The 10,000-nt window shown below is 44.1% G+C and overlaps 1 protein-coding gene across 1 annotated transcript in view; it reads right to left on the reverse strand.

The window, feature by feature from the left end:
* The window catches only part of LOC143127170 (neurexin-2-like), a 688,425-nt gene that overhangs the window by 363,912 nt on the left and 314,513 nt on the right, over window positions 1-10,000 (reverse strand). Inside the window, exon 7 of the mRNA XM_076288483.1 lies at window positions 7,868-7,912. Coding sequence (XP_076144598.1) covers window positions 7,868-7,912 — 45 coding nt within the window. The remainder of the gene's footprint in view (window positions 1-7,867; window positions 7,913-10,000) is intronic.

Raw genomic sequence — 10,000 nt, forward strand, 5'->3', positions numbered from 1 at the left:
TCCAAAACAAACTCTCTGCTCACAACGCTGTCCAACATACTGTCAGACGGACACAGTTCAGCGCAGCGCAGCGCAGGACGACACGGAACGGCTCGACACCTCACAGAGCCGCAGACAATAGAACAACTGCGTCATAATTGATCCGTGTTGCGTAATCCTGATTTCTTTCCCCTTTTAAAAAAAGAGACTTAAACCACCACAAGCCCAGACGTCACCGACAGTGGACAAAACAAAACTCTATTTCTGATACAGTGCCCTCAACAACTCTATTTCTGATACAGTGCCATCCACACGTCACTGATAGTGGACTAAACACCAACTCTATTTCTGATACAGTGCACTCCACACATTTCAAGATGCCAGTGGTACTGAAGATGTACACAACACAAAATCCCACAAATCTATTTATCTATCTATCTATCTATCTATCTATCTATCTGTCTGTCTATCTATCTGTCTATCTATCTATCTATCTATCTATCTATCTATCTATCTGTCTATCTGTCTATCTATCTATCTGTCTATCTATCTATCTATCTATCTATTGTCACTGTCTGGCAGTGATGGCTTTGCAGCTCCACCACACCCTACAAATCCCATTCTAAAATCCTCCTCCAAAGGGAAGAGCTAAAAGCAAAGCTGTGAGCTCAGTAAATGAAGGATGAAGGATGGAGGAGGAAGGAGGACTCCTGATCATTCAGTGTGAGGTAATCTCCAGCTCTCTTTACAGCTCATACAACGCCACGAGAAAAGCACCTCACGGCTGCTTCAGCAAGCAAGAATAAAGCCATTTTGCTTCATAACATGTGCATCAGCTACTTGCTATTCAACTCTGTCAAAGTGTTTTGTAACCACTTAAAAGACCGCCCACACTTGATTAAACAGATCATGAGCCACTGCTTAAAATGCTGCTCCTCATCCTCATCGAGTGTGTTTGTTAATGAGCACACTGTGTTCTTTAGGGACGACGACACACTCATTACTACCAGCGGGACACTCACTCACCTGCCTGTGAGTCCTGAGCGAGATCCGCAGCGTCCATCAGCCTGAAGGACAACCTGTCGGCCCCCGCACCACTCCACAAAGGAGGGCACGTCTGCCGATGACCTGCAGGGACCCCCCCCCCCCCCCCGCACCCCCGCACCACCAACGAGGGCATGGCTGCAGAGGACCCCCCCCCCCCCCCCAGCACTTACCTGAGACGAAGAAAGCAACCCCCGGCTAATGCATTTAAAAAATATATACTGTAACGGTTCTTAGGGTATTAAAGGTAATACCTGACAATATAAACACTTATGAGAGACAACAATATCGGCAGATAATATTGACATTTTACTTTGGCATATTAAAAGTACATAAACCCTGCAACCCTTCTGTACAGAATGGCATTGCAGGTCTGACAAGAATATTTTTGGGCTGGAATCCAGGACAAGTGGCTGGCAGCTGACTGACATCCCTGTAAGGACAGAGAAAAAAACAGATTGTGTGAACGCCTCTCTCTCTAGGCCACTGGTCAGACTGATCGGAATGATTGACGAGGCCACCCATAGTCAGTCAAGAGGGCATGTCCTGCCAGCGTCTGGACAGAGGGCATAGGAGCCACTGCTCACGCTCTGTGGGACTAGCGTGGCGAGCCACCAGGGTTTGTTTTAGCTTACAGCCTTGATGTTGATAGTGGGGAAATGTGGGGGCGGATTAGGGTGTGTGTGTGTGTGTTTGGGGGGTCTTTGTCTAAACTCAAAGGGAGAGGGGGTTAGATGGGGCTTGAGTCATGTACTGGCTATGCAGAGGTTGAAGTTTAGTTGGGTTGGGAGGGGGGGAGGGGGTGAACGAAATCGGTTAGTACTTTAGTAGTAAGGAGAGTCAGACACAAAAATGGCTGTTAGTACAGTTACAACAAAGGTTTGATTCATACAACTGTATTAGTAACAGACTTCAGTTTTAGTAAATTTAGTAGAGTAGTCAGACAGGTAGAGCAATCAGGAGGACGCAAAGTCCTCTGCAGTTTGGTTTCAGAACCAGATTGAATTGGCCGTAATTGTTTCATCAATAAGGGATATGTGTTTGGTTAAGAGGAAACAAATGATCCATTCAAGCTGATTAGGTGACACAAGCCATGCATACAGCAATGGGTCAATGGAGAGATATGAGGTGTATGGGAGAGCTCCAGCAGACAAAACAACGCCGCCAAAACAAACACACAGACAACAAGAAGCTCCCAGCGGGCAGGGGAAGCCATGGAGAGGGTCATTAACCAAAAGAGCAAAACCACAGCAATAAATACACACACACACACACACACACACACACACATACACACACAGATTGTTACAAGGTTAAGGTGATGACGACAAACACACACACACACACACACACACACACACATAGAAAATACAGGGAGGAAATCATGAACACACGTGTGTGTAGAACTGAAAACCCCAACGCAAACACAGTGATTCTGGGGCAAACGGAAACATGACGATGACCCTCTGTGGATGCGGATGGGGGTGGGGAGAGAGGGGACGCAAGCTGAAAAGGCATGCCAACAGATGACCAAGGCCACTCCACAGGGGATGGACTGAGGCTGGGTGTGTGTGTGTGTGTGGGGGGGGGGGGGGGGGGGTGTGACCATCCCATGGAGGCACCACAGACAGACAAACAGAAGGGAGAATCAAAACCAACAGAAAGGATATGGAGAGGGGAGGGGCTTAACATGGAGAGGGGAGGGGCTTAATAAAAGGCAAATCTAAGAGAAGAGAAAGACTCTAGCAGTCAGTAGGGAATAGGGGAGCAGACCCATCGTCTTCATATACTATACTATACTAATACTGATAATTAGTGAGAGTGCTAAATAATACAAAGATGCTTTAAAACTAACTAAATAGTTCTCTACTTCATCTTTTGTTGGTACTGCTACTGATAGGCCATCTCCGTGCAGGGATATCAAATGTATTGATGAGTTTTCCCATGAACTGAGAGGCCTGTATTAATATTATAATTTTTATAGAGGGCAGGCTAAAAATTGTGTCACTCCTCAGTTCCACTACAGACTGTAAAGCTTCACCCATTCTTATATTTTCCTTTTGTTCTTTTTGAATTTGGCAAGGTAGGGTGTGAGGTCATTTTTTTAGTTTGTTTTAGTATGTTATTGTAGGAAGAAATTAAAATAAATAAAAAAAAGTCCTGTTATAGGCACTGGGAGGGTTAAGTGGCTATACGTGTATTAGAACAATTCATATATGTATGCATATATATATTTTGAATATATACATATACATATATACTTAAAATGTAATTGATCTCGTAAAAAAAAAAATAAAGTAAATAAACCAGTTAATAAACAGAAATGTAAGGTTATCTCGAGCATGCAGAGGATTGGGGGCCAGTAAAGTCCAGTGGCGTTAGTGTTAGTGATAATGGATTCAGCTGATCGAACACAGTACAGACTTTCCAGGAACTAGGCCATAAACAAAATACATATTTTTTAAAAAGGGCTGGCGTTGCTCCAGTGACAGGCAGTAAACAGGTAAAAGGGGCACTCTGTCGAAGAGAGGGGACATATGGATTCCATAGTGTTTTCAGACCAGCGAGTGCACGGTAACATACATGTCAACCCTGCAGCAGGCCAGCTGCTCTGCTTCCTTCACCGGGCCACTGTTCTCAAACCAGCACAAGCTCCACCGCTGCTCTAAGACTGCTAGTCTGTCCAAACCAGCACAAGCTCCACCGCTGCTCTAAGACTGCTAGTCTGTCCAAACCAGCACAAGCTCCACCGCTGCTCTAAAACTGCTAGTCTGTCCAAACGGAAAGTAATAAAATCAAACCCTGCATTGTGAGATAGCCTGCGGTGGCAGAAAGGCATCATGGATCAGGGCAAATATGGGCATACAATCCTGCTTTCTAAGATACCCTGTCTCCGTTTCGCCAAATTCTAAAGACCGCGTCAATGTGTCCCTCATGCTGCCTTCAGGGGCCCGTGGTCGTCTTGGCAACGGGGGACGCCATTGGCTGTTGTTATCATTCTAGGCCATCCGAAAACAAAGCCTGCGGCTAGCGCCTTGATGTGTCCTACGGTAAGTGACTCGCTCCACAGTTGAGGGCAGCAAAGCAGCTGGTAGCGTTCCATTTCGGTCAGACGCGGCGTGCGTCAAGTCAACAAACGTCCCCAGGCTCTGACCCGAGCGGATGCATCTGCTCAACCCTGATCATTTCAGTGCTAGATTGTGTGTGTGTGTGTGTGTGTGTGTGTGTGTATGTGTGTGTGTGCGTCTGCTCAACCATCATCATTTCAGCGCTAGATTGTGTGTGTGTGTGTGTGTGTGTGTGTGTGTGTGTGTGTGTGTGTGTGTGTGTGTGTGCCTGTGTGTGTGTGTGTGTGTGTGTGTGTGTGTGTGTGTGCCTGTGTGTGTGTGTGTGCCTGTGTGTGCCTGTGTGTGTGTGTGTGTGTGTGTGTGTGTGTGTGTGTGCCTGTGTGTCTGTGTGTGTATGTGTGTGTGTGTGTGTGTGTGTGTATCTTAGTTTTGGCTCCTATCTGGCCCTCCTCTAAGGCCTCTCTGGCCTCCTAAATCAGCAGCACCTCTGCAGCAGTGGTGGCCTGGACAGCTGGTGATTTCAGCACTGCTTTATAGCCGACGTGCCCTACAGTAAATCACAGGGCACAAATACTGCTGCAGATGACCACTCTGGGCTTTGGGGTCTGGCCACAGCGCCAATCTCATGCTCTCAGCCATGTTTGCCCAGAGGTGAGGCCAGGAAACAGCAGCGATCTCAAACTGAGAGCTTGGGGTAGGCCACGTCTGATTTTCTGACAGCAACTTGGTGAGGGCCAAGTGTGATTTCTGATAGCGAGTTTGGAACAGGCTAAATCTGATTGTCTAGAAGCCATCTCCAGGCTGAGTGTGATTTCTGATATCGAGTTTGGAGTAGGCTAAATCTGATTGTCTAGAAGCCATCTCCAGGCTGTGTGATTTCTGATAGCGAGTTTGGAGTAGGCTACATCTGATTGTCTAGAAACCATCTCCAGCCTGAGTGTGATTTCTGATAGCGAGTTTGGAGTAGGCTAAATCTGATTGTCTAGAAGCCATCTCCAGGCTGAGTGTGAACTCCACTCTCCAGGTAGGACAGTTTGTGGATCTACAGACACTGTAGTATCTGGGAACACTGCAGTCCATACTGTGGGATATTAGTCATCAAGCAGATCATTGCTAAGTAAATAGTATGTTAAATAAGTGGGGTCCAGGGTTTCCGTTGTCCGGTAATTACCGGACATTGGGCGGACAAAAAATGAAATTAAATCTCTCCGGTCAAATTGTCCGATTGAAATTGGCTAATAATCCCGTCCCCTAACGCAATCTGAATTTGAGAATAAGCCTTAATATGTAAACCTATATTATACATCCTCTGGCTATGTTTTTTAATGAACAGGCTATACCGTTTGAAAAGTAAGCTATTAAACAACACGCAACCTATATGCTGCATTTCAAATATAAAGTGCACGCTTAAAATGTCCATGTTAAACAACGAACAAATGAGTGAGGCGGTTCAAACATGGCCAGGCCCAGGCAGACTAGCCTTAAAAGTTTTTTCAGAGGCCAGACGCGATGGATGATGATAAATTGGTAACGTCTGAAGCCTGTCCAGTCAACTCCACCACCCCCAGATAAAAAGCAGAAGTGTCGGGCGTAGGCCTATGTGTCGGAATCAGTGACGTTGGAAGTGGAGTTGCGGGGGTGCGGCCGCTCCAAGACAATGTCATTCTCCGTGTAGCTACACTGGACATGCAACTGTGTTCTTTACCCAAAGCATACAGTAGGCCTATATGCTTTCTCTGTCTATAATCTGCAGAGTTAGGGCCTCCTCGACGAGGAGATTGCTGGTCCGCTGATAATTTCAGGCACAATTAAACTGTATCATTGAACCGCGGGCCGAAAGAAAAATAAACTAAACATTTCTCAGAATAAGCAACATTTCTTAATTTATTGTTATCAAATAAAGAGGCATAGCTTAGTGGGTAGTGGTGTGAGCGCTCATTCTTGTGTGTGCACATCTGTGCAAGTTAAACAGTCACCAATGGAGATAACGTGGGTAGCAGCAACAAACAACGTAGCCTTTTTAGAACAACGAACTAAGCGGACTCTTGCTGTCCATGAAAACATAGATACTGGCTAGATCTTGTTAGGCATGTTTAAGTTAGGCTAATGAACACGTTGCATGATTATGTCATTCTTTAAGCTACATAGCCTGTCTCCAGTTTTCCTCAATTTGACTGATTAAGAAGCGATAATAGGATATTTGACCGGCATATCATCAAAATGTCCGGAAAAAGAAACCTCTGCCGGTCACTTTGACCGGCACCATTTTTTTCTAGCGGAAACCCTGGTGGGGTCAAAGGTTAAATAAGAGGGGTCAAAGGCTAATGGATGATCTGAACTGCTGGGCCTCTCTCCACATTCATTCCCCACTACACAACGTACCCTATCACACATCTGCTTACTGGATTCCCCACCACACAGCGTACCCTATCTCACTTCTGCTTACTGACTTCATTTATTCCCCACCACACAGCGTAGCCTATCACACGTCTGCTTACTGACTTCATTTTATCCAAAGTGACTAACACACGTTAATTAGTACAAGGAGCAGTCTCCCCAAAGTGTTCTTCTCTGCCTGCTTGATAAGCCCAGTGAAATGCTCTTGAGTTGTTCTGTTGGTCATGCTTTTCGCCAGCACATCAACAAAGGTTGCTTTGTTGATGATCTTGTTTTTGATGGTAAACAGGCCTGGCTGATGATTGGCCACAATAGGAAATCTCTAGGAATGCAACACCTCTAGCTCTAGGAATGCAACACCTCTCCAGTGTTTATCTGGGGGGTATTCCAAGTACTTGGTTTAGTGACAAACCTGGGTAAGTTAACTCAGAGTAAGTGGTAAACCACCTACAACAAGAGCCCTATGGTATTTTTTTGTTAGGAGAATGAAGCCATACAGTTCTTCTTTTAGGAGGTTTACCACCTACTCTGAGTTAACTAACCCAGGTTTGTCACTAAACCACATACTTGGAATACCCCCTTGAAATCCATCGGTAGGTGTTTTCCAGGTACACATAACAAAGTCCTGTGGGCATCTAAATACCTCTGCCAAAACAACATGGATGTGCGCTGCCCAGATGCTCCGGAACACTTGCCCTTTTTCAAGTATCACTACTGCCAGTAACAGGAGTCGCCATGGTGACATGTTCTGATTCTACTGCCTGTAACAGGAGTCGCCTTGGTGACATGTTTTGATTCTACTGCCTGTAACAGGAGTCGCCATGGTGACATGTTCTGATTCGTTCTTCTTTTTTCTCTCTCTCTGAGTCTGCTGTGTGCGTTCACTTCTACGATCATTAATAAATAAAATCAACAGGGAGCAAGGGGCTTTTTTAGCATGGTTAATTGGTCAAGAATTCTTTATTTCTTCATACGGATAGTGAGGATTTGTAAACAAATGAAAATAAACCCTAAAAACAACTGGGAAGAAAAATACTACAAAATAATAATAATAAAAATAATAATAATAATAAAAACTTAAAATTCAAAATCTTCAAAATCTAAGGAAACTGTAATTTACTAAACCAGACCTCTTTCATGATGTCAAACCAGATTGACTGTTTTGGGGAGTCAGGGACGCTGGATGATAGAAACGCAACTCAAATTCAGGTACAGGGAGGGAGAGTGTGGAGGAGGCAAATCAAAAGGTGGAACGTTTTTTTTTTTCTTGCTACCTTGGAACCGATGAGAGTTTGAATCAGTAAAGGCAAACAGAATTGAAAGAGGTAACGGAAAACCCAGGGCAAACCAAAGTATAAGACAATTAGAATGATATCTACCATATAATGCAGTTTGTTTACCATAGCGTGTCCAATGCCTGCGTGCTTCAGGAAAGACAGGGGAAGGGGAGAACAAATAAATAAAAATAAAAAAACAATGACAAGCCGGACAAATCAATACCGGACACTTCATCCGAAAAAACAAAACTTGGAGACAAAGTCATTCATCTGATTCTATAGAAGGTTTTGATACGGAATGAAATCTTTCTCTACACTTCAGCTCCTGTGTTATGCAAGGCATCCAAATAAAGAAATAAAGAAAGTAATTTTAAACTATATTCCTTCATCAAAGGGTTGTGAACAAAAAAAACACAACACAAAGTAGTACTGTTAAATAGGTTAGTACGTCAGTACGCAAGTTAAAAGTCAAAAACAACAGATGACTCACATTCCGTGAATGAGACAATGTTAGTTTGTTTGGAAATCAAAAGGTAAGGAGAACAAAACCACAAAAGGAAAGAAATCAAACTGGACATTTCTGAAGCTGTTTGTTAGTAGGAAGACACAAATCTGTTAGCAAATCTGTCTCAACATACATGGTGGGGGCTGAGGTGGAAGATTAGGGGGCGGGGACGTGGATTGTGATTGGAGGAAAAGCAGTATTAGCAACCATTCCGATTGGCTGGCTGAAGTGGAGGAAGTGATCTGCAAGTGTAGGGGTACTGTAGGATGCTAAAGATGGGGGGGGGGGGGGGGCATCCTTAGCTGTAGCTCTGGCCAATCACAAGTGCTTGTCAAATTGAGAGTCCCTGGGCTGGCTGGTGGTTGGTTGGTCTAGTTGGGGGCAAACTTTTGAGACCAATGGGCAGAAAGGGAAGAAAAGAGCAACATCTGGACACATTTCCAAAAGAGCAACATCTGGACACATTTCCAAAGTCTGATTTCCAATATGACAGTGGGACTGTAAAACATTTTAGTTGCATTTAAAATAGATCACATGATGTGTATGAGAGAGAGAGAGAGAGAGAGAGATACAAGTGTGTGTGTGTGCGTAAGAGAGAGAGAGAGAGAGATACAAGTGTGTGTGTGTGTGCGTCAGAGAGAGAGAGAGAGAGAGAGAGAGAGAGAGTGCATACACCAATCATCATTTTCGACTCTGGCAATCTGAAAGAGAAATACATGTTAAAATCACATTTCAGCTTAAATTCACATAGTTTCTTAAACAACACAGAAGACCCATGCATTGCGACATGATGCATTTAATGCTTATGATTAGATGAGTGCACTGCAGTATGCTAAGATGTTGAATATGTTTAAATTTGTTTAAATTTGATGAAGCATTTTTTTAAATTGCGAAACATTAGTTCATGGTGTATTTTAAACCAATCCCTCTGTCTGTGGCCTGCAGCTAACCTTTGCTAACCTAGTGATTAGCATCCGTGTGCGTTGTGAAACAGAATAAGCACTCACACATGCCATCAGCGATAGAGCTCACAGTCATTACCTCACAAACAAACACCACCGGCTATTAGATGGAAGCTAAGCTTCAAGGGCAGCTAATCGGCTTATCTGCATTCAGGTTGGTGGATTCAGATGACGCTGGCTAGGAGTTCTGCCTACTGTATATAACCACACAAGCCTGATTGTCTATTCATGCATTAATTTCTGAGGCTGATGTTTGATTTCTCCACCAGAGCGAACCAGAGAACAGGCTCACACGTGAGGTCAGTCGGAGGGTGCAGTTCTGCTACAGTAATGCTAGGCTAACTAGACAATGCTAGGCTAACTAGAAACACCTCACTAAATCACATGATGAAGCCAACGGTAAGGCAGGTCCTATGATGTGCAAGTGGGGTGAGTGGCAGGTGGCAATTACCAGTGTTGTAATGTAACGGAGTACAAATACTTCGTTACTGTACTTAAGTAGAAATTTCACGTATCTGTACTTTACTTCGCTATTTAAATTTATGTCAACTTCCACTTTTACTCCACTACATTTCCTAGATAAAATGTATACTTTTACTCCGTTATATTTCCACTAAGCATCTTCGTTACTCGTTACTAAAACATAAAATTAGAAAAAATGTGTGTGACTGCAATAAGGGAGGTTTGGCGAATCACTGTTCCTAGATTGCATTACGCACGCTCCGCACGCTGCACGCTCTATTTCAGCTCTTGTTTGTTGCTAAAGGA

Source organism: Alosa pseudoharengus, unplaced genomic scaffold (assembly GCF_046254945.1).
Source record: "Alosa pseudoharengus isolate Yale_2024_CS ecotype anadromous, Long Island Sound unplaced genomic scaffold, YU_APseudo_1.1 YU_APseudo_1.1_scf_17, whole genome shotgun sequence".
In the NCBI taxonomy this organism is placed as follows: Eukaryota; Metazoa; Chordata; class Actinopteri; order Clupeiformes; family Clupeidae; genus Alosa; species Alosa pseudoharengus.